The sequence below is a fragment of the Coenobita brevimanus genome, chromosome 77 (genome assembly GCF_032717465.1).
Source record: "Coenobita brevimanus isolate Jiangsu-jjx chromosome 77, ASM3271746v2, whole genome shotgun sequence".
Classification (NCBI taxonomy): Eukaryota; Metazoa; Arthropoda; class Malacostraca; order Decapoda; family Coenobitidae; genus Coenobita; species Coenobita brevimanus.
Genome location: NC_137030.1, coordinates 3,977,960 through 4,003,421, shown reverse-complemented (window position 1 = coordinate 4,003,421; position 25,462 = coordinate 3,977,960). Strand labels below are relative to the sequence as shown.

General features: G+C 40.5%; 1 protein-coding gene across 2 annotated transcripts in view; it reads left to right on the top strand.

Moving 5' to 3' along the window:
• LOC145408529 (uncharacterized) overlaps nt 1–25,236 on the top strand; it is a 229,125-nt gene extending 203,889 nt beyond the window's left edge. For both annotated transcript variants that reach the window (XM_080279261.1, XM_080279262.1), the window contains exon 4: nt 14,644–25,236. In XM_080279261.1, the coding sequence (XP_080135387.1) occupies nt 14,644–15,091 (448 nt within the window). In that variant the 3' untranslated portion in view covers nt 15,092–25,236. The remainder of the gene's footprint in view (nt 1–14,643) is intronic.
• Nucleotides 25,237–25,462: the final 226 nt, after the last annotated feature.

The following is a 25,462-nucleotide window of genomic DNA, read 5'->3' as shown; positions in this document are numbered from 1 at the left end:
GAGAGAGAGAGAGAGAGATGAAAGGAATGGAGAGAAGTAAAAGAAGAATGGAAGTAACGGAGGAAGAGAAGCGATTTGATTGAAGATGGAAGAAAAGAGAGAAAGTGAGATATAGAGAGAAACAGGATGAAAGGAAGACTGGAATGTGAGTAGGGAAAGAAGGAAAAGAGCAGAAAGGAGGGATGAGAGAAGGAAGGAGGGAAGTGACGGAGGAGGAAGGAAGGAAAGGAGCGAGAAAAATAGTGAGTGAGAGAAATTGAGAAAATAAATAGAGATGATGGAATAAAGGGAGAAAGAATATTGAAGGCTGCGCAGGGAGAGAGGGAGAGAGAGAGAGAGAGAGAGAGAGAATATGTGGGAGGGAGGGAAGGAAGGTATTGGAGAGAGGTACATTCACTGATGGAGGTTTCCTGTATGTCATATGAGAGAGAGAGAGAGAGAGAGAATGAGGAAGGAAAAGGAGGGCAGGAAGAGGAGGGAGAATATAAGCCACTGAGAGAGAGAGAGAGAGAGAGAGAGAGAGAGAGAGAAAGAGAGAATGAGGAAGGAAAGGAAAAGGAGGGCAGGAAGAGGAGGGAGAATGATATAAGCCACTGAGAGAGAGAGAGAGAGAGAGAGAGAGAGAGAGAGAGAGAGAATGAGGAAGGAAAGGAAAAGGAGGGCAGGAAGAGGAGGGAGAATGATATAAGCCACTGAGAGAGAGAGAGAGAGAGAGAATGAGGAAGGAAAGGAAAAGGAGGGCAGGAAGAGGAGGGAGAATGATATAAGCCACTGAGAGAGAGAGAGAAACAAGCCCTAATGAAGATAATGATGATCAACTTACCCCAGGCTCTCTCTCTCATCTCACCACTTATCCTCACTTCCTCATCTTCCTCCTCTTTAATAATGATAGTTGTGGTGGTGGTAGTATGGTGGTAGTGGTAGTAATAGTAGTAGCAATAATTTTCGTGTCTCGAGGATTATTATTATTATTATTATTATTACTATTATTACTATTTATTATTATTATTATTATTATTATTATTACTATTTATTATTATTATTATTATTATTATTATTATTATTATTATTATTACCGTATCATCATCATCACCATCGTCGTCGTCGTCGTCGTCGTTGTTATTGCTATTATTATTATCATTATTATTAGTATTAGTAGTAGTATCCAGCATAACTAGGTCATTCTATAATTTCTCAACATTTCATATTTATCTTTTTGTACATCTGTAATCATCCATAATTCCGGAAAAGAGATAATATATGAGTATGTACGTATATCATGTGTAATAATTTTGCGGTACAGAAAGATACACATAAGACCTAAAGCACTCGATGCGACTGACTTGTAAACAAAGGGAGAAGAGGAAGTGACGTCAGAGCTCCCAGAATGCACCACCCCAGATGACAAGAAGGAGGGAGGAGGGAGGGAGTGGCAGAAGGAGGGAAAAGGAGAGACGGAGGGAGATAACGAAGGAGGATTTTTTTTTTTTTATGAGAAGAAAATGTGAATTAAAAGAAAACTCGTAGATAAATAACGTAAAGATAAGTAAAAATATAAAATAAATAAAATAAAAGAACAAGAGATGCCCAAAAAAATCACGTAGTGGTGGAAAGGACAAATTTTGAAATATTAACCGTAAAAAAAGGAAAAAAAAAGGTGGGAAAAAAAAAAAAAAGAACCAATGGAGGGAAATATTTTGAAATCTTGGTGATAGTGATAATAGACTGAAATAATTTTGAAAACGAGTGAAAAAACGACTATAAAAATTAGAAAAAAAAAATCGAAAAAAAATATTGTGCATCGTAAAAATAATAAAAAATACCAAGAAAAAACATACTAAAAGAAAATGGGAATAAGTGGGAGGGGAAACTAACCAGAAGGAGCGAGACTTGTGCAAAGGCAGGATGTTGCGACCGACCACCCCCACACCCAACCACGGCGGACATCTCTACTACTTCATACCCGTGCTGGACGACAGAGGGTGAGGCAGGAAGTGTGGAGAGAGAGAGAGAGAGAGAGAGAGAGAGAGAGAGAGAGAGAGAGAGAGAGAGAGAGAGAAATGCACTAAAAAACCAAAATTTGACTCCATAACCTAAACGCGGTCTACCTAAAATTACTCTCTTGTTACCAGACGATTTTATTCAGTTTAGGAGGGCGTCTTGGTAGGGAAGGGGTTAAGGAAGGCTGTATCTAACCCCTCTTGCTTGAAGATAAAATCGTTTGGAGAGAGAAAGAATAAGAGTAGAAGTTCTTATGCCGGCGGGGAGGAAGAGAAGTAGACCGAGAACGAACTGATGGGAATTATGGTTTTTTTATTCTCCAGACGATTTCGCACTGGTGGGGTTAGAAATAGCCTTCATTAACCCCTTTCTTTGCTAAGCTGAAAAAATCGTCTGGTGGGAACTAGAATAAGATAGAATGTGTGTGTGTGTGTGTGAGAGAGAGAGAGAGAGAGAGAGAGAGAGAGAGAGAGAGAGAGAGAGAGAGAGAGATGGTAGTAGAGATAGAATTTATGGGGAGTGAGAATGGCAGTGTGCTACTGTAGATAAGGGAGAGAGAGAGAGAGAGAGTTAATAGAAACGAGTTATTTTGTAGTATGATATGCAGAGAGAGAGAGAGAGAGAGAGAGAGAAGCAAAGGTAAGTGAGGAGAGAAAGTGAGAGAACTCTTGGCACATTACTCACTCCGCATTCCCATCCTCCCCCCCTCCCTTCCCCCCCTTCTCTCTCTCCATCTCTCCTCTCCTTCCATCCTTCCTTCCTTCCCTCCCTCCCTCCCTCCCTCCCTCCCTCCTTCTTGCCATCCTTCCTCCCTCCCTCCCTCCATCATTCCTTCCTTTCGTTTCTCCTTTCCTTTTGTCTCCACCCTAACCTTTTCTGTCTTCTATTCTTTCATCTTTTCACCCCATTCTTTAGTTCTTCCCTCCCTCCCTCACTCCTTCCTTCCTTCCTTCCTTCCTTCCTTCCTTCCTTCCTTATCTCCCTCCAACTCTCCACTCTTTCTTCCTTCGTTCCTTTTTTTAATCCTTTTCCTGTTCCTTCTCTCTTTTTATCTTCCTTCTCTCTTTTTATTTTCCTTCTCTTTTTATTTTCCTTCACTCTTTATTTTCCTTCACTCTTTTTATCTTCCTTCTCTCTTTATCTTCCTTCTCTCTTTTTATCTTCCTTCACTTTTTATCTTCCTTCTCTCTTTATCTTCCTTCTCTCTTTTTATCTTCCTTCTCTCTTTTTATCTTCCTTCTCTCTTTTGTATCTTCCTTCTCTCTCACTTTCTCCCGTTTCCATCATCTCTTTCTTTCCTGTCTCCTTCCTCCCTTTCTTTCCTTCCTCCCTCCCTCCCTCTCTTCCTCCCTCTCCTCTTCCCCACCCTTCATGCCTCCTTTCCATGTTTGTTTAACCACGGTGGCTGTTCCTACCTTTCCCACCCTCTCTCCTTCCTTCCTTGTTTTCATCCTTCTTTCCTCCCTTCCTTCCTTGTTTTCATCCTTCTTTCCTCCCTTCCTTCTCTCTTTTTATCTTCCTTCTCTCTTTTTATCTTCCTTCTCTCTTTTTATCTTCCTTCTCTCTTTTTATCTTCCTTCTCTCTTTTTATCTTCCTTCTCTCTTTTTATCTTCCTTCTCTCTTTTTATCTTCCTTCTCTCTTTATCTTCCTTCTCTCTTTTTATCTTCCTTCTCTCTTTTTATCTTCCTTCTCTCTTTATCTTCCTTCTCTCTTTTTATCTTCCTTCTCTCTTTTTATCTTCCTTCTCTCTTTTTATCTTCCTTCTCTCTTTTTATCTTCCTTCACTCTTTTTATCGTCCTTCTCCCTTTTTATCTTCCTTTTCATCCTTCTTTCCTCCCTTCCTTCCTTGTTTTCATCCTTCTCTCTTTATCTTCCTTCTCTCTTTTTATCTTCCTTCCTTGTTTTCATCCTTCTTTCCTCCCTTCCTTCCTTGTTTTCATCCTTCTTTCCTCCCTTCCTTCCTTGTTTTCATCCTTCTTTCCTCCCTTCCTTCCTTGTTTTCATCCTTCTTTCCTCCCTTCCTTCCTTGTTTTCATCCTTCTTTCCTCCCTTCCTCCCTCTCTTCCTCCCTCTCCTCTTCCCCACCCTTCATGCCTCCTTTCCATGTTTGTTTAACCACGGTAGCTGTTCCTACCTTTCCCACCCTCTCTCCTTCCTTCCTTGTTTTCTTCCTTCTTTTCTCCCTCCCATCCTTGGTTTCTTCTTTCTTTCCTCCCTTCCTTCCTTATTTTCTTCCCTCCTCCTTCCTTTTTTTCTTTTTTCCATCCTCACACCATTCCCTCCCTAATTCCTTCATTCATTTCTTGTTCCATCATTCCCATTTTTCCCTCCCTCCCTCCTTTCTTCCATCATTCTTTCCTTGTTCCTTCCATCCCTCATTCCCGCCCTTCCCTCCCTACCAGCTTCCTTCGTTGTTTCCTTCATTCCTTGTTTCATTCCTTCTTTATTTTATCTTCCCTTCATTAATATACCCATTCCTTCTCCTTCCCTTCCTTCAGTTCTTCTTTCCCTTTTTAGTCTTTTTCTGGTAGTTTAATTGCTTTCGTGTATATTTCTCTTCCTTCATCCCTCCTTCCTTCCTTTCTTTCTTTCTTTCTTTTTTCTTCCCTCCATCCTTCCTTCCTTTCCATTCTTCCTTCCTTCCGTCATTTTCCATCCATCTTTCTAGATCCTCCCTCCCTCCCTCTCTCTCTCTCTCTCTCTCTCTCTCTCTCTCTCTCTCTCTCTAATTCCCCGTACCCTCTGTGCATGCACTATTTTTAACTCCCTTGTTAGAGAGAAAGAGAGAGAGGGGAGGAGGGAGGGAGTGATGAGAAATGCAGAGAAAATGGCAAAAAACAGAGAGAGAGAGAGAGAGAGAGAGAGAGAGAGAGAGAGAGAGATTCCTCTTAACCTGCGTGATTTTTTTTTTTTTTTTTTTGCGGGTGTTTGGTCAGAGAGAGAGAGAGAGAGAGAGAGAGAGAGAGAGAGATTGGGGGGGGGGGAAGAGAGGCGAAGGGAGAGGAGAAGAGGAAAGAGAGAAAAAGAAGGTAGGAGAACAAATAAGGAGAGAAGATGTGAGGAGAGGGAAAGGGGAGAGAGTGGGGAGAGGAGGAATAGAACGAGAGGGGGAGGGGAGAGGAAAGAAGAGGAGGAGGAAAAAAAAGAGGGGAGGGAAGGAGAGGAGGTAAAGGGAGAGGGGAGGAAAAGAAATCTAAGGAAGGGTAGAGAAGAAATAGGAGGAGGAAGAAGGGAGGGAACTGGGGAGAGAGAAGTAGGAAAGAGAGAAAGAGGAGGGAAAAGGGAGGGAAGACTTACAGCAACTTGGATCTTCTCCCTCCCCTCCCCTCCCCTTCCTTCCCCCCTCCCCCTCTTCCTCCCCCTCCCTTTCCTCCTCCTCCTCCTCATCTCGTCTCTATCTCCCTCACTTCCTTGATTTACAGATAACAGGTGGTAGTGGGTGTTGGTTGTTGTGGTAGGAATGTTGGCAAGAATTGTGGTAGGAACGTTGGTTGTTAGGAGTTGTGGTAGGAATATTGGTTGTTAGGAATTGTGGTAGGAATGTTAGTTGTTAGGAATTGTGGTAGGAATGTTAGTTGGTAGGAATTGTGGTAGGAATGTTAGTTGGTAGGAATTGTGGTAGGAATGTTAGTTGGTAGGAATTGTGGTAGGAATGTTAGTTGGTAGGAATTGTGGTAGGAATGTTGGTTGTTGGTAGGAACTGGTAGGAATGTTGGTTGTGGTAGGAATGTTGGTTGTTGGTAGGAATTGTGGTAGGAATGTAAGTTGGTTGGAATTGTGGTAGGAATGTTGGTTGTTAGGAATTGTGGTAGGAATGTTGGTTGTTAGGAATTGTGGTAGGAATGTTGGTTGGAACAATGGTAAGAATATGGGTATAAGAACTGTGGTAGGACTTGGTAGGATTTTTTTTTAAATAGTTGTAGGGATGTTGGTAGTTGGTAAGAATTGTGGTTGGAATGTTGGTAAGAATTGTGGTAGGTACCTTTGGTGATTGTGGCAGAGATGTTGGTAATGTGGCAGGAATATTGGTAGTTGATTGTGGTTGTTGTGGCAGGAATAGTGGTAGTTAATTGTGGTTGTTGTGGCAGGAATAGTGGTAGTTAATTGTGGTTGTTGTGGCAGGAATAATGGTAGTTAGTTGTGGTTGTTGTGTCTGGAAATGTGGTAGTTAGTTGTGGTTGTTGTGGCAGGATTGTTGATAGCTATGTGCAGTTGTTGTGGCAGGAATATTGGTAGCTAAAAAATGTGGTTGTTGTTGCAGGAATAGTGGTAATTAATTGTGGTTGCGGTGTGACATGCTCGTGTGGTGTGGGTGTGGCTGGTGTGGTGTGGTGTGGGTGTGACTGGTGTGGGTGTGCAGGTATGTGTGGTACGGTATTGTGCAGGGGGCATCAACGTGCAGCACACCATAGCAGGGGTACACTCCTTTTACTCTTACTTGGCTTAAAATAAATATCTCTCCTCCTTGAATGCTGAGTTGTGACCAGAGCAGCACTAGAATATTGTGCTAGTCACGAAGAAGTGCTGTGTAAAGGATGTAGAGTCGTATATTTGTCTTTTTCTGCCATTTAGTTCCATGAAACAGGATGCAAAAAGGACGGAATCTAGGCCAAGTTAGAGTGAAAAGAGTATAGTATTCCCTTTCGTGATAAAATTTCTCTCGTCGATTTACTTTGTCTAATTACCCCTGTTGTCCTCTATACTCATTTTACTTCAATTTGGCGAAAAATTGCCATATTTTTATCTTGAACATTGAGCTGTGACAATAGATTAACACTTTAAATGTGATGCTAGTCACGAGGAAGTGCTATGAAAATAATGTAGAGCCGTAGTACTGTCCTTTCTGCCGCTGAGCTACGAGGAATAAGCTACAAAGGGGAAAAAAATCTGGACCAAGTTAAGGTGAAAGCACTATAGCATATTACAGGTGCAGACTATTTCTATCAAGATCCAGTAAACAGAATAACTCGCTTTGAAAGTGGTGATACGAAACCTCCATTGCCGACGGGAATAGGACTCATCTCAGGTGTAGGAGAGCAAGGGCATCACCTGGGTTAGCTGTAATAAGCAGAATAAATAGCTGAGATAAAGGTGTTAGGCAGCCTTCATTGCCCACGGGAATATTACTCATCTCAGGTGAAGGAGGGCATGACCCGGGTAAGTCACCGATTGGAATGTGTGAAGGGAAGATGTGTAGGTGATGACATGGCCTGGCAGGTGGTGGGGCCCATGAGATGTGGGAGTGATACTATGATGTAGACTCCAATTATAAGCATACACAGGTGGATGGGACAGGTGTACATACCACTGATTAATACCACCACACCAGGTAAAGCACACACACACACACACACACACACACACACACACACACACACACACACACACACACACACACACACACACACACACACACACACACACACACACACGAGAGAGAGAGAGAGAGAGAGAGAGAGAGAGTCGTCGTCAGGATGTGTGAATACTCGTAAATTCTCTTAAATTATGCCCTAAGCTGCTTGTATAAGTACTGTATATAATTGCCTCCTCTCATACACTTACCTAACATTATTGACAATCATGATCAGCTGTATTTAAAACCCATATTTTGCTAAAGTTAAACATTTGCCTTCATTTATGCACCAACCAAACACAACACGTTCATAGTGAATAATAGAGGGGAAAAAAGATGTCGATAATAATAGTTGCCTGTTATGGAGAACTGTTTATCCATTGTGTGTGTGTGTGTGTAATTCACCGGGTCGGTCATGATCACTTGATGGTCGTGATCGTCAGCTTTTACCCTCCCGGAAGGGAGCTGAGAGCTCATATAGTCCGATCTAAGGGCAAGGCTGTGACCTTCACACACGCACACACCCGTCCCCTTGCTCGAGGGGGACAGTAACCACCCACTTCTCAGTGAAACTTTTCGCAACCTGAGCGAGGCACGAACTCCCGTCCACCAGTTGGCAAGCGAGAGCGTTACCACTGCACCAGCGAGCGGTGTGTGTGTGTGTGTTTAGCAGTGCGTTCAGACTTACTATGTCATGCGCATGGGAGAGACTTTTCAAACTGGAGAGGTTAAATATAGCCTTCATAAATAAATAAATAAATAAATACACAATAAAATGCAACACCGAATAAATGGTATTATGGGGTTTAAGGGAATACTATGCATTTTAAATACTTCTCCTGGTGGGTAGACGTCAGTGAGTGGGCAGGTGTGGCATGTGACCTGTTTTGCTATGTGGAGGGGAGGTGCACCCACATGTCTGGTATAATGCGACCCCACACGCACTGCAGTAAAAAGCGCTGTGGACAGGTATGGAGGTTGATTAGGTGAGCGGATGGTTAGTTGATGAGTGGATGGATGGTTAGTTGATGAGTGGATGGATGGTTGGTTGGGTGGATGGATGGTTAGTTGATGATTGGATGGATGGTTGGTTGGTTGGGTGGATGGATGGTTGGTTGGGTGGATGGATGGTTAGTTGATGAGTGGATGGATGGTTGGTTGGGTGGATGGATGGTTAGTTGATGAGTGGATGGATGGTTGGTTGGGTGGATGGATGGTTAGTTGATGAGTGGATGGATGGTTGGTTGGGTGGATGGATGGTTAGTTGATGAGTGGATGGATGGTTGGTTGGGTGGATGGATGGTTAGTTGATGAGTGGATGGATGCTTGGTTGGGTAGGTGGATGGTTAGTTGATGAGTGGATGGATGGTTGGTTGGGTGGATGGATGGTTAGTTGATGAGTGGATGGATGGTTGGTTGGGTGGATGGATGGTTAGTTGATGAGTGGATGGATGGTTCGTTTGGTAAATGGGTGGATGGTTCGTTGGGTGGATGGTTGTTGAGTTCATGGATGGTTGGTTGAGTTGATGGGTGGATGGATAGTTGTTTGGGTTGGTGGGTGGATGGATGGTTGGTTGGGTTGGTGGATGGATGATTGGTTGGGTTGGTGGGTGGATGGTTGATTGGGTTGGTGGGTGGATGGACTGTTGGTTGGGTTGATGGGTGGGTGGACTGTTGGTTGGGTTGATGGGTGGGTGGATGGTTGTTGAGTTCATGGATACTTGGTCGGATTGATGTGTAGATGGATTGGTGGTTGGGTGGGTGGATGGATGGATGGATGGTTGGGTTGATGGGTGGTTGGTTGATTGATTGGTAACTGGGTAGATTGATTGATTGGCAGACTGTTTGATTGCGTGATATCGTAAATTATTTTCTTGTTGGTCGTATTTGTTGTTGCATCCATAATGACTTTTCTTGCATTATTTATTTTGCATTTTTTTTTTTTTTTTTTTTTAAGGTACAGTATTAATATACTGTTCTACCTCATTATACTTGCTTTGAGGTATAGCAGTGATAAATGGACATAATAAGGAGGCTATAAAGGTGCCAAGAGAAGGGAGGGAGACTTCTTTTGAGGTGTCAACAGTGATAAATTGATAAAAGAAAAGGAAAATTGAGAGAGAGAGAGAGAGAGAGAAGAGAGCAGGTGTAAGGCAAATACTTGTATATAGGTAACTAGGGCAAGAGCAGAGGAAGGGAGGAATGGAGGGAGGAAAATAGAGGGAGGGGAGGGATGGAGGTAGGTTAAAGGGAAGGTGTCCATGGCCCTGTCTGAGAGATACCCCTTCCCTCCCAGCCTCCTTCATTCCCTCTTTCTTTCATTCATTCATTCGCCCATTTATTCATTTTCTACATTCTTTCCTTCTTTCCATCCTTTTCCTTCATTCCCTTTTCTTTTCCCTTCTTTCCTCCACCTGCTTCTCCTTCCTGCTCTCCTTCATTCATTCATTTTTTTAATTGATCTAGAATGTTGTTCCTTCCATTACTTTCTTTTCTTTCTATTTTCCATTATCCTTCCTTCCTTCCTTCCTTCCATCTTTCTTTCATTCACTTCCTTTTTCATTTATTTATTTTTCAGTTATTCATATAGACCCCACTTCTATCCTGCTTTCCTCCTCCTGCATTCAGTCATTCATTCAGTTTCATCTACCCTTCTCTCTTTACTTTTCTTCCTGCCTTCCTTCTTTCATTCATTCAACCAGTCTTCTGTTCTTCTTCCTTCTTTCCATCATTCATGCCCTTTCATTCATTCATTCAGCTATTTATTTTTTTACCTCTTTTATTCATATATTTGTTTCTTCTCTTCCCTTTTTTCTTGATTTAGTTTTCTTTCACCATTCATTCTTCTTTCATTCTTGTCATTATTTAACCCCGTCATACCTCACACCTGTCATTCATTCTCTGTATTCATTTATTTTTTGTTTCTCTCATTTTCCTTCATTGATTCTGTACCTTCTTTCCTTCATGCACTTTGTTTTTTAATTGACCCTTCTTTCCATGTTTCCTTTTTTAGGTCTCTCTCTCTCTGTCTCTCTCTCTCTCTCTCTCTTCCTCCCTCCCTCCCTCCCTCCCTCCCCCCCCCCCTCCCCCCCCCCCCCCTCTCTCTCTCTCCATTTTAATCTTTCTGCTTGTGGATCAGTTTTCATCAGTTTAGGATATACTGTACTGTACTTATAAAACTGAAAAGGTTACTGTCTTCATGAACCCTTTCACTGACTGGACCGATGTTGTAGAGGGATGTCTTCATGTGGTGGCTCCAGTATCCTGTGACCAGGTGGCTCCACTGCCTGGTCATACAAACATCTCTCAGTTCTCTCCCAGTCCCTCAGGAGGATGGTGGCCTGCTGTCCACTGGGTTCACATTCAAGCAAGCCTCGAATTGCAACTACTACTACAATATTACCATCAGGGAATCTCTTGTGCCAAGTAAAATCATCCGGTAATACCAAGAACAGACTAGAGAAATATGTCATTGTGAAGTGCATATTGAATGGGCTTAATTGGAAAGGTATTTTCATTATTCTTATTTCAGCTCAGGGAAAATAATGTATTGTATTGGTGAAATAATGTGTCTTAGACTTTGTCAAGATTGATGGTAGCATTAAGTTGTAAATGAAATACCTTTTTATGTGTATGATTTGCTATACTCTTGTTTACATAAACTTTCAGATTCCTCTTCCTACACACTGTCCCAAATTCATTCACCAAACCTTGTAACTCTCATTCATCTTCACTCAACAATACTGTATCATCAGCAAACAGCAACATCGGAATCATCCACATCTCACCCTCATTCATTAGAGCCACCCCCACATCCACTGCCTTACCTTGCACCTCCTTTACAACCCTATCCATTCGTTTTCATGGTTTTTTAGTTTTTAAAGGCTCCAACATGCTTGCATGTGTCGGCCTTGGTCACCTAATGGCAACTCTCCATGCTACACGATCCATTGCAGCCTCCCTGTTCAGTCCCTTAACCCTGAGGTCACACTTAATGACCTCGTCCCATGTTTTTCTCAGTCTACCCCTCATAATCCCACCCCCAGTATTAACACTTCTCACCTTCCTCACCCAATTATCATCCCCCATCCTCTCCACATGTCCAAACCATCTCAATCTACCTCTCGTCATCACAGCACCAATACACTCCAGTCCCATCCTACCTCTCAACTCTTCCATTGTAAACCCAGCCCCTCCAGGCCTTGGACGCAGGGATACACTGCACATCCACCTAATCATTGTCATTTCTGTACGTCTGAACTGGCGAATATCTTCCTCCTTCACTGCCCATATCTCACTACCATACAGCATTACACTCCTAACACATGCTGCATACAAAGACCCCTTAGCACGTAGGGAGAGCCCTCTCAATGTCAGGAGAGACAAGAGCTCCCTGAACTTCTTCCAACCACTTCTCACCCTAGGCACAGAGGGATGTCTTCATCCAGCACACAACATGTCTCCCAAATAACAAAACTTCCACACACTCAAGAGATTCACCAGCAAATTCAATCCTTTCACGTCTGACAATCTCCACCTGCTCATCCCGACACGCCACACACATGAAATCAGCATTATCTCACAGTCTACCTCTGATTCCACTACATCTCTTTTGCACCTATTTATCACAAACACCACATGAGATGGAATTACTTCCAACGCCCTTGTGGCAAACTGCACATGGCCACTCTCCCTCGTCTTTGACAGTACCGCCACCAACCCTAGATATCATCACTTTTGTTTTATCTGCATTTACCCTTAAGCCCTTGTGCCCCATACCATCTCTTCACTTCCTAAACCTTTCCTCCGCCTCCCTTTCGTTCTCTGCAATCAACACCAAATCATCAGCATACAACAACTCCCACGGGAGTCCGTTTCTAAAGTCCCGTGAAATGGCTTCAAGTACCATGATAAACAACATGGGACTCAAGACTGACCCCTGATGCACACCAACATTCACGGAAAACTCATCACTCAAATCTCCATTCACTCTTACCTGGGTGTGAGCACCCACATACATAGCCATAACCACCCTAACCAGCCATTCCTCCAAGCCAAGCTTTCTCATTGCCCACTTCACCACCTCTCTAGGGACTCTGTCAAAGGCCTTTTCCAAATCAACAAAAACAAAATAAAGATCCCTTCTCCAACCAATATTTTTTTCCTGAAGCTGTCGAACAATGAATATAGCATTAGTGGTCCCCCTACCTAGCATAAACCCAAACTGCATCTCATCAGTATTAATTCTTTCTCTAATCATACCTTCTAAAACTCTCTCCATTACCTTCATTATCTGATCTAAAAGCTTTATACCCCTATAATTTCCTCTTTCCAGGGCATCACCTTTCCCTTTATTCACATTTACAATTACACTCTTCAGCCAATCATCTGGGACAACACACTCATAAATAATCCTATTTATCAGGTCAGTGACTAACCTCACCCCTATATTGCCTGAGGGCTTCAACATTTCGGCAGTCAATCCAGACACACCTGCTGCCTTCCCCACCTTCATCCTGCCTATTGCCTCATTCACAGTAGCAGCATCAATCACAGGCCAAGGGCCAGACACTGGATCTGCTGGCTCCAAACCTTCCCTGTCCCAATCAAACTCCTCATTCAACAACCGGTTATAATGCTCTCTCCATGCATCTTTAATATCCTCACTGTTCACCACTACCCTTCCTTCATCATTCTTCACACACTGCTCACCTATAATATCCCGATTATCCCTCTTCACCTGACCTGCCACCCTAAATATCATATTTTTCCTTTCCCCATGATTTAGGTTATCAAGTAAAAGTCTCTGTGACTCAGACTTTGCCCTATATACCTCTCTTCTAGCCCTCTGCTTGGGAGCCAAATATTCCTCTTTGCTACCACCTTTCTTCCATTCCTGGAAAAGCCTTCTTTTCTCCTTAACTGCAGCTTCTACACCCTCATCCCACCACCAAGTTACCTTATGTCTTGGTGGTCCTCTTGTCCAACAGCATGTATATATCAAACAGCCATGGAGACATCACACAACCCTGTTTCAGTCCCACATTTAGATAAAAGAACTCACTCAGCCCACCATCCACTCACACCGTAGCCCTAGCTCCTTCATACATACTCTTCACAACACTCGACAATTTCCCCTCCACTCCATATATTCTTAATACCTTCCACATATCTTGCCTATCTGTTCTGTCATAAGCTTTCTCCAAGTCCATGAAGGCAGCATACACTTCATTCCCTTTTCTAGATACTTCTCCACTAAACATCGTAGAACAAATATCTGATCTACACACCCTTTTCCCTTCCTGAATCCCCATTGTTGGATGGTGAGGATATGTAGAATGTGAGTGCATTCAAGTACTTGGGTAGTGTGATGAGTAAGGATGGAAGTTTTGGGGATGCAGTGCTTGAAAGGGTACAGCAGGGAAGGAAGGTTGTTGGTTCACTGAAAGCAGTGATGAGAAATAGGGAGGTGAGTATGGAAGTTAAGAGGTCACTGCATGATAGTATTGTGATCCCTACCCTGACGTATGGAAGCGAGACATGGACCATGCTAGAGGGGAACAAGTCAAGAGTGAGAGCAGTGGAAATGAGTTGCTTGAGAGGAGCATGTGGAGTGACATGGAGGGACAGGTTGACGAATGAAGAAGTGAAGGAACGTTGTGGGGTGGATGTGGATATGGTTGAGAAAATTAGGAGAAATACAGTGAAGTGGTTTGGACATGTGGAGAGAATGGAGAATGAAAGACTGACTAAGAGGGTGTATATAGGTGAAGTGGAGGGAGGGGTAGACCAGGATGAGGTTGAGGGATGGAGTTGAGAGGTGTATGAGGGAGGGGGGAGTGAGTTGGTGGAAGGGCAGTCAAATGGTGGGTGACAGAGTGACTTGGAGGCGTTTTGTCTGCGGCCACCCTTTGCGGGATTAGGGCATTGGGCTATAGATAGGTAGATAGGTAGTTAATGCCTTTATTATGTACTAGTATATTAGTGAAGCTGACAGTTTTGGATGCCCGAATGATTAGTGATTCGATGTGTGGCCCACCTCACTGGATGCTCTGATGAAGTTTCTATGATTGTGTTCTCTTTTACCACTTTCCTGATCCTATGAACTCTGCTGATTAGTAAGAAGTAGAATTAGGATGATCACATATTTCTTTGGGTTTTTACTTCTAATACTGTTACTCTATTGCCATATTGTCAGTATATACATTTTTGTAACAAGTTTTGCCTGTACTTTTGCATAATTCTTTATTCACAGCAGTTTTTTAATTTTTTCCCTTTATCCACAGCACGGAAAGTGGGCGGGACAATCCGTTCCGACCGGATGGGGACATATCCCGAGAGGCAGATGAAATAGTCGAACTCATCAAGTCTGGCCGGCCACTTGATGCACAGCAGCTACAACAACAACAACACCAGCAGCAGCTACAACAGCAACAACAGATAGAACAGCAGCAACAACAAAGATCACCAGATGCATTAGACTCTGCCCCGACGCAACCCGAGCAGACATCCCCCAAGAAGGATGTCCCGAAAGAGGAGAACGGGGAGAAATCTGGGGCAAAACCGGGAGTAAATGGGGGCAAGTCAGGGGCAAATGGGGCAGCAGCGGGAGAGAATTCAGCCCCAGGAACCGTCGAAGTCACGCACGCTACTGTCACACCAACTGATGCAGCGCATGTGGAACATGTGGTCATAAAGAAGAAGTCAAAGTGCGGCTGCTGTGTCATCCAATAGTGCCGCGTGTGGATCAGAGGTTTGGATGTGACATGCATTTGTTTGGAACTGAGATGTGTTGGTATGAATGTGGGGTGCATTTGGGGGTGTTGTATGCAAAGGAAGGGGGAAAATGTGCTGAAAGTGGTCAAGAGTTTATTGTTGCATTAGTAGAGTGGGAAAGTGTTCTGAAAGAGGTCAGGGGTTTAGAGTAGTTGTTGTATTAGTAACCTGAGGTGCATTTGACTTGACTGGAGGTGCAGTTTGCCTATTTACTAGTGACTTGAGTATGTGCTGGGTAGCTATGGGGAAGCCAGGGGCAAGGGTAGCTTTTTGCATTATCTAAAGCTGTTGCAGTCAGATCATAGATGGACTGGGTTGCCAGATAGTGAAAGTGGAAGAGAATATTCATATATCCACCTAGTTTATGTGAACATTGGCTGTTACTCCACCATTTTTACAAACTCTGAGAGGCTCGTTGCAGTCAGTACATTGCCATAAAATACTGTATAGGAATGGGCAATGACTAGTGGTGTTCCATTTATTCTGGAATACATTAACAGTATGCAGATTTCCAATTGGAAGCAGGCAGCCCGTGATAAATGAATGAGACAGCTGCTGTATTAATATTAAAACAACACAGAAAATAGTTAATGCAGATGTGAAAGGCTGAGAGAAAGGGAGGAATAGGTTATACCATCATCCTATGGAGTGTCAGGGCATGAGTTCGAGTGTGTAGTGCATTTTATTGTACAAGGATTTCCCAAGAATTAGTGCAGATTGTGTTGTGTATCATGTAAGCAGCAAGGAAGTTTTTGTCAGTCTTCTTGAGTGTTTTGTTGTGTCTGTTGTGTTGAAGAATGAGAGATGGAAGGAAGAGTGAAGCAACAGAAAAGAAGCCTCACTCCAAATCTGAGGTGCTTAGAAAAATTAACAAACAGAGAACAGAGGGGCTTTTGAATGTTGTTATTTGTTGTGCATGTGTTGTATCTGGAATGATGGTAGATGGAAGAAGGGACAAAATAGATGGATCCAGTGAGAGAGCAGAAGAAATTAAATGTAGCTTAGACCCAGTGAAAGAAGAAAAGGATTGAAAGAATACTGTAAAATATAGGGAAAGAGAATTATAGACCCAGTGAAGATGAGAAGGAATGAAAGAAGATTACTGAATGCTGCACCTCACTGGAAAATACCCCAAAGAAGATGAAGATTCACACTCTTCAACCCTCTCATCACCTTCCACTCGGTTGACCTTCCCGTGTGCATGTGTGTGAAACTGGAACAATCGTGCCTGTCTCCCAGACCCTAAATGTGATCTGATCAGGACAAGGGTGTGTGTTTTTTCCTAATGAGTTTGCTGGTGTGTTTGTCCTGCCCACAGTGGATTCTAGTGACAAAGCATGTGATTGGTTGTGGTGATTTTGTGTTCAGTCCTGGCAAAAGACTGTCAAACCGATAATGTGTTTAGTCCCAAGCCAACTGCTATCCCATGTGAAGGGAGGAAGTAACATAAAAGACTTGGAAATGTGAACTTTGATGCAGAGGGGCTTTGAACTCGCTTTGATCCCTAGTTTGGGGGGCTTAGAATACGCAAAAAGGGGCTTACTAAGTGTGATTGGAGGGGCTTAGCGTTGGTTGCCAGTGCTTGCGTGTGATTGGCTGTTCTCCTCACCAACTGCACAATCTCCACCAACCACGGCTCTTCCTGTGGGCTGAACAGAGGTCTATATATTTTCTTGATTTTTTTCTTATAGTGTACGACGATTACTAGTTTTTTGCTGCTAGATGATACTTTTAAAGAGTACATATATATATATTACAAAATAAAAAATGAACATGTTTATTCTCTCTCCTGCCTGAAATGCCATACATATTTTATTTTTAATCTTTTTTCTCTCTTTCTCACACCTTTTCTTCTCTCTCACTTTTCCCTCTCTCACAAAGGTTTGACTGGAAACACACTCTGGTATAACTTAACCAGAGCTTAGACTGTACCAGATGCTGTATTTATGTCAAGGTTCTTTAGGCTTGGCCAGGATAGCTTTATAATAATTGTGCCCATTGCCTATGGGTCTGGCCGGATGCTGTGGACAATGGCCAGATTATTTTGACCAGGTAGCTAACATGCCAGCCTTAATATAGTTTCAACCACAAAACTGTCAGGTTGATTCTGGCTGGATAAGCATGACAATGGGCTGATTATTTTGACCAGGTAGCTAACAGACTGGCCGTATTATAGTTTCGGCCGCCACACTGTCATTTTTGACCAGATGCTTGTGATGTACTAGTTGACCAGTTGCATGATTTCTGGCCAGGTGTTTACATACGGTCCAGATAGCAAAACCCACTAAGCACGGGGATTTCTTTTTGTATTTTATTCTTGCTATCTCTGATGATTTTATTCAGGTTAGGATAAACTTTTTGACTTGGAAGGGGTTAAACATAGCATTAATAACCCCATCAATACAATACAGGCATGGATTTATGGGGGGACGTTGGGGTGTACACCCCCCACTCCCTAATTTCAGCAGTCCATTTACAAAATTATTTACCAAAATGTATAATATACAACAAATAGTCTTGCAAAAATGTTATCAAAGAATCATTACTGTGAAAAGAGGGATTTGGTAATGAATTTTGAGGTACTGTATTCGATAATAAAGCAACATGAATTCGAACTTATGATGACTCCACTAGGAATCATGCCCTCTTTTTTCAAAGTGCTGGATCTGGCGCTTCAATAGGTCTTTTCTAAGTGGAATAAAGTCATCTGGTAGCAGCAAGAATAAACCAAGAAGGATGTCACCTGGATGCCAAGTTAAACTTGGCCATTTATCATAGTTCTCACAGATTCTCTAGAAATGGCCACTTTTGTAGTTACAGCCAGATGTGTACATGTGTGCTTTGGCCAGGTTATAGTAATTTTGGCCATATGACTGAAATTCAGTGGTGTCAGATGAAAAAAGTCTACCCAAAATCATAACCTTATGCTTATGTGTCTTTATTATTATTATTGTTATTATTATTATTATTGTAATCTTTGTATCCAAGAATTTTGCATTCACCTTTTATGAGGAAAGTTGTAAAGATTTTTTCTATTTATATTGCACAGGATTTAAATATACATCAATCCCTAACCTCTTAGCATTTTTTTTTTTTTTTTTTTACTACTTCCAGATTATTTTATTCAGCTTAAAAAAGATTTCTTGTATTGAAGAAGTTACTGAAGACTGTATCCAATCTCTCCAGTTTGAAGAGTCTCTCCTAAGCTGGAAAAAAAAAGTCTGGAGATAGCAAGAATTATTTTTAAAAAGACACCACTGACTTTAGGGGGTTAAACGCAAGTAAGTGAGTGTGACTTACAAAATAACCAGTCAGAACTCATTTCCCATCGTCTTCATAAATTTAATGACCAGTGATTGGTCCGTTCTTTCCTGCCATTAACCCATTCAGTTCTGTGAAGTTTGTTCCATTTTAATCAGGCTTCCACAAAATTGTTTTATTTAACTTTGAAAGGACTTATAATAGTGAAGGGGTTATTGAATGCTATATCTAACCCCTCTAGTTTGAAACTACTTCTGAGTAGAAGTAATTGTAGACTGCAAGAATAAAATTAAAGTTCATCATGGTATTGAAGTGGTTAATCGTTTCACTTCCATGCTGTACACTTTATTCACTTTATTTCATCCATAGTATGTACCTCTGGATTATTATATTTAGTTAAGAAGAGACTTTGTGAATTGAACAGGTTATATATGGCTTTTATTGGCCCCATCACTAATAAATGTTTCTCCTAAGATGAATAAAAATTGTCCTGAGCTAGCTGGGGTAAGTCATTAGAATATGCCACTTTTTAATGGACATAGGCCTATATTACTGTACCTGACCATTTACTATTCAGTTGTGGTCATTTTTTTTTCAAGTTTGCATTATTTTCATTTTTCAGTTCCAGGTTAGTAATCATAAATACCTGATTAGAAAAGAAAGAAATTACTTAATTTTGATGATGATGCCAGTGCTATCACGTCGGAGAAAGACAATGGTAAGGTAGAAAGAAATGCTGCATAGAGTTTAACCCCGTCAGCCAATGGATGCAATTTTCATTTTATTCTTGCCATCTCCAGATGATTTTATTCACTTCAGGACAGACTTCTCAATCCCTTCACAACAAAGAGCATTCCTAATCTAAATAAAACTGTCAGATAACAAAAAGAATTAACTACAAAATGACATCATCATAGTGAAGGGGTTAGAGGGAAGCCAGTAATGTAGTTTTATCATTACTTTATTCATGTGTTTTAACCCCTTCAGTCCAATGACATTTTTTATTTTACTCTTGCTACTTTTAGACAATTTTTTTATGAGAGGCCCCATTTAACGAATCAGAGAAGATTGTATGTAACCCCATCTGTTTGAAAAGTTTGTCTTAAGGTGGAAAAAAAAAAAAAAAAAAAAAAAAAAATAGCAAAGAAAAAAAATCCATATCATTGGGGTGAAGGGGTATTTAGCATGATAAACATTTGAAAATAAAAAAAACACATACAATATACTGGCATTACATATTTTTGGTCTGTATTGTGTACTTTACTAATGCATAAAGGAATGTTCACTCTGAAGTATAGAAATTATCCTACAGGTTACCAAGTGCTTATTGGCTGAGATTGAGTACTCCCAGCCTTTCACAGCCAATCAAAATGTAGGATTGTATTTACCCTTTCTTGTGTCCATTATAATATACAGTAACTATTTGTAATGAGTGTTCTGAGTATGTTGAAGTTTTATTATTATAATCATGCAGCAATTATTCAGTGCCAGGTACGTAATCATGAAAGACCTGGATCGTAACTTTTGACAGGCTGAAAATGAATAGAAAAGTCAGTTCAGCGAGTAATGAGGTTGGAAGTTAGAATTTTAATGCTAGTGTGGTTCTCTTAGCTGTGGGAATAAAGCACATGTGACCAAAAAGTAATGATGCTTATATTATCAAAACAGTACTTGAAGGTGTAAACAAGTTCCCCAATTAATGGTGACCTAATTTATATCACCTGTGAGGATGGGAAATGTTATGACTTCATTCTGCTTTATGAAATGCAGTTAACAGTGAGGTACTGTAGAAAGGTCAAACTTTTCTTATCCTCCATCATGTGTTTAAATAACGACTTAAGAAATTGGGGGTTTGCTTCCCGTTCACGTTCTTTGGTTTAATAATAATGGTCCTTAGTCTGTTTGTGCCTATTAAACCCAGTAGTGGAAATAATTAGGCATTCAAAAGGTTGTGAAGACGTGTTAAGTGATGTGAAACCATTAATGTAAATATCAGTAGAAAATAGAGATCTATATCTGTGTTGACAATGGATGTTAGACTGACAATGAAAAGGTTATTATTATTGCAGCTTTTTATAGTTCACTTCTGCCATTATTGTATTACTTTCAGCCAGTTCACTACGATGCTGTGCTCTTTGCTTTATTTTTGCTACACATATTTTTGTTCAGCGTAAAGGGATCCTCATATATTGAAGGGATTAATGAAAGCAAGATATAACCCTTCCATTTCAAAGTGTCTTATAGGCTGAGTAAAATCATCAGGAGTATGCAAAAATAAAATGTACAGAGTCATAGTGAATAGGTTACTATTACCAGCTTTTACCCCTCCATATTTTGAATGTTAAAATGTTTAAAACCTGTATTCCTCAAGTTCTTCATGATTCATACAACCATTACTGTTTTTAATGAATATAACTGGAAATATTTAAGGTACTTGTGATATTTGGGATTACCTCCTGTTTTTAGTTCCTGCATTCTATTTCTTTTTAAGCCCTTGGAAAAGTCACACAATGATCTCGAATATTACCGTAGCTACAAGATCATAACAGTGTACTACAGTACCTTGTACTGGCCGTGTAATGTCGTAAATAAGTTTAAACACTGCATCTAATGAGGAAAATATGTACTATCAACTAAATTTCCATTTAGCATCTGTTTTGAGTACAGTATTGTTGAGTTAATTTTGCATTATTTTACAACTACTGTACTATATATTCAAACATTAGCAACAGTTCTCAGTCAAGGCTTTATTATAATTGTCCAGATTATAATGGGAAGTTGGGTTTAGATGATTATTTTAAGTTATAACTCAATTTTGATGATAGAAATTGAACATGAAAATTAATCTTTACTTATCTTACCAAGATTTTAAATGATTTTGTTTTATAAAGTAATAAATATGCAGCATATGAATGTATCATAAGCTTAAAAATTATTCATGATTTGTACATTTCCTAGACTTGATTTTTTTTTTTTCTTATTTAGTACATAATAGATATGAAATATTTGAATAAGAAATTACGCTTGACTGTCTTCTCTGCTTCCTAGACTTTGATAATTTTCTTCATTTAATACTGAATAGATATGAAAGTATTTGTGCACGTGATTTGAACTTGACGACTGCCCAGACTTAAGTTGCAATTGTTTTAAGTTTAGCACATGACATTTTCTGTATTTCCAAACTGTTGACATTTGCATCATAGTCTGCAGCTTCATGTCTTTGATTCTGTTTCTCAATAATCCACCGGACAAGCCCAGAGTGAGGAAGATAAGTGTACATACCAAGTAGTCAGCCAATAGTAATTCATATGTACATTTTCTACATAAAAGTCATCATTGTAATAAACCAGCATGTAGAGTTTCCAGGCACCCCCCAGTGTTTTAACTTGGACGAGTGACATTTTTTGAAGTACAGTACAGTAGTGTCAGCATCTCCCTATCTCTGTCTTGGGATTTTCTGTAGTGTTGAGCAAACCATAGAGTTGATGATAGGCCATCTCACATTAAGGACTAGGTAAGGTAATTATTAATTTTAGTTACACAGCCTTATGTATACAGCATTAGACAGACCAAACGTAACAAGAAAACCGTGAAAGTCACCTTGGCATTGTTCATTCCCGCTCCTCCAACAGGAGTGGAAAAAGAAACTGGAGGATAGAGGACCTACAGTTTGTAGGAGAAAGACAAAATATCTATGCTTTAATGGAGAAGAACAGGGAGATTTGAATTTGCAAGGAAAAAAGTTGAAAGGAACTGGGGCATTCAAGTATTTGGGCTCGAATATAACAGCGGGTGGCAGACGGGATGTAGAAATTAACCATAGGATACAGGCAGGATGGAGTCACTGGAGGGATATGTCAGGAGTGTTATGTGATAGAAAAATCAGTGCAAGAGTGAAAGAAAAGTATATAAAATGGTGGTAAGGCCTGCAGTGATATATGGTTGGGAAACTTGGCCCATAAAGATGTCTCAGGAGAGAAAGCTGGGAGTGGCGAGATGCAGATGCCGAGAAGGATGAGCAAGGTCATAAGAATGGAGAAGATCAGGAATGACAGAATTAGGTGAGTGATTAAGGTTGTTGAAATCTCAAAGAAGATGCAGGAGAGGCTACTACATTGGTACAGACATGTATTGAGAAGGAATGAGGACTGTGTGGGTAGAAGAATGACGGGTATGGAAGTGGAGGATAGTAGACAGAGAAAGGGTTGGGCGATGAGACGGTGGATGGACTGTATACAGCAAGATATGAGGGTGAAGAATATAGCAGGGGTTGCATTTGGACATAAAGGAGAATGGAGAAGACTAGTCAGAAATAGTGACCCCATATAAACATGGGTAAAGCTGTGGAAAAATAAGAAGAAGATTGTTCATTCCTAACCATGGGGGGGGGGGGAATCTGTTCTGGTTAAGTGAGGTCTTGCTTGGTTTGGTTTGTGTAAATATCCATAAATAAGGTGCACTGTGAAACAATAATTACCTGTACCTGAGATATTTCTGCCTATGCGCTTTGGTTGGAAGAATGGGATCTTGGACTAAATATTGGCAGTTATCCTCAGTGTTTACAATAACTCATTAAATGTGGTTTTGCCAAAAATTTAAAGGAATACAGTGTTATGATAGTTATTGAACCTGATTAGAGTTTACTACAAATTCCTTTATTCCTACCTATAAATGATGGTAGGTCTGTAAAGTACTGTAAATGGTAAGGTGGAATAATGGGGCAGGCATGTTTTATTCATGCAAGGTAATGCTGACCATATGCAGTCAGTTATGTATTGTTTCATGTTTGTCTTGTCAGATTTCACATATCCAGACCATTATCTGTTAGTTTCCATCTGCATACCATTAAGTTCTGTACAAAATTCATATACCTGTACTGTAACCCTAATATTTTTACTTCTGTTACATCTTGCTACAGCTGGAAGACTGAAAGTAATGTTTAAAATTAACATGCCAAATGTATTATGTTTATGGTTTTAATATGAGGATTTTCAATGAAAGTTATTTCTCTTCCACCTGTGCAACATGTAAACTACTGTTATTGGGCAGCATTGGTGGCAGAATCTCATGATTAATTATTTTGTGACATGTTTCTTCTCTAAAGCACCACCAGCACCTGTTTTTATGTATTTCCTGTGATTATTGGTTATCATACTGCATGGTAAAGCTTACTAGATATCTTGGTAATTTCATATTGGCAGTCCTGGATCAATTGCCAGTCCAATTAGAGTTATGTCTCTTTTGCTTGAGACCATATCTTGTCTTTAAGGCAGAGGGATTGTAATGAAGATGTGTGAATCAAGTGCATTGCCTTACTTTAAAGACATAATATTTGGAAGACTAAGGAAGGTGGGTGAGGATGACAGTGCTATTTTTTGGTTGCATTGGAAAAAAAGATTCTCAAGCCAAAAATTTGTTGAGTGATAAATAGTGGGGCCTCAGTGGAATTAAAAACATTTTCTAGGTCCTCCAACCAAAGTTCTTGCTCCAGCTGGAGATTAATGTGGCCTGGCCTATTACTAGTTCACACACTGCTTACACTTCACCAGCAAAAAATGAATAGCAATCCTGAAGCCATTTCATGCAAGTGGCTTTAAGATAACGCGATGCCTTTCTGTGGGACTCAACTAAAGTTCGCTTTGAATCAAATTTGTGCTGAGGAGTAGCGAATCTTGTGCTCTTTGTTGTGCATGCTTAAGAGTATCAGTGTCTTATGGTATGCTCTTCAGTAAGATGATTGGTTTAAATATTACTCATTTGGGGGCATGTGGATGTACGGTGGCAAAGGAAACAAGACTTGATTTGGAATGCAAGACTTATGTCCACAGATGGTAGAGTTGTTAAATGGGAAGATATAACAGTTTTGGCCCAGCTTGATCCCTCTTTAGGTATGCAAAAGAACAGAGCATATATGTTTACAGTATACAGGGTGGTCCTTAAATGACACTCCATTAGAAACTTGCCTGATGGTTTCATATGCGTGGTGGGGATGACTCTGTTAGATGATAAGGGCATGGATGTGGCAATAGGAGAAAATGATTAAGTGCACAGAAGATGCAGGGTAGACATTGATATTGGTAACTGAGCCAGCCCCACAGCACATAAGAAATTGCCCGGCAGGGTGGAAGAGGAGCATTATAATTATATGGGCCACCCTATGTATAGTGGGTAGCTAACTGCTTTTCCTTGTGTGGGTATAATTCTTCTATTTAAGTACTTCACGACACTGTGATATTAAGACACTCAGGTTAGTTTTTATTCCTGATAAAACTGCAAGAATAAACACTAACTGTTGGGTCTTTATTTCCTTCGATATTGGTTTAACTCCTTCAGCTTGAGGATGTAATTTATTTTATTTTTGTTGTTGCTAGACTATTTTATTCAACTTGGAGGATCTCTTTTACTGCAGGGGTTAAGGATGTATCTAACCCTCCAGTTTGAAAGTGTCTCCCAAGCTGAATAAAATTAGAATTGTCTAAAGGTAACAGGAAAAAAGTATAGAAATACATCATCAGCTTGAAAAGGTTAATTTGACTTGCAGCTGTTGAACTGAAGTGGTACTGAGGTGTGTACTGTACGACTTATCTTCTATTTCTTCTCAGAGGAAGAAAAGTCAAGCAATGAAATTAGAAGTACAGTATGATAACCATTCATGTGATAGATTGGAATGTGTTCAGTATGGTTACATGTGTAATATATCCAGATACAGTTATTTAGTTTTCTGCTTACATACCAATAGCTTATTTATCTAACTGCATTGTTACCAGTTCACTAAAGTGCTATGTGTTTAATATGTGCATTGTTTACCACAAGTAATGTGAACATAAATTACTTCAAATTTATACACATTTTATGGTTTTATTCCTAGGATAAATGTCACCCGAGACTTAGAACAAAACTTTTATGACATTATGGTTTTATTCCTAGGATGAATGTTGCCCATGACTTAGAAAAAGTTTTATGATTTTATTCTTGATATAAATGTTGTCCAAGGCATAAAAATTTTTTATTGCTTCTATCAATACTTTTAAAACAGTATGTTAATCCCAGGGTAAATGTTGCCCAAGA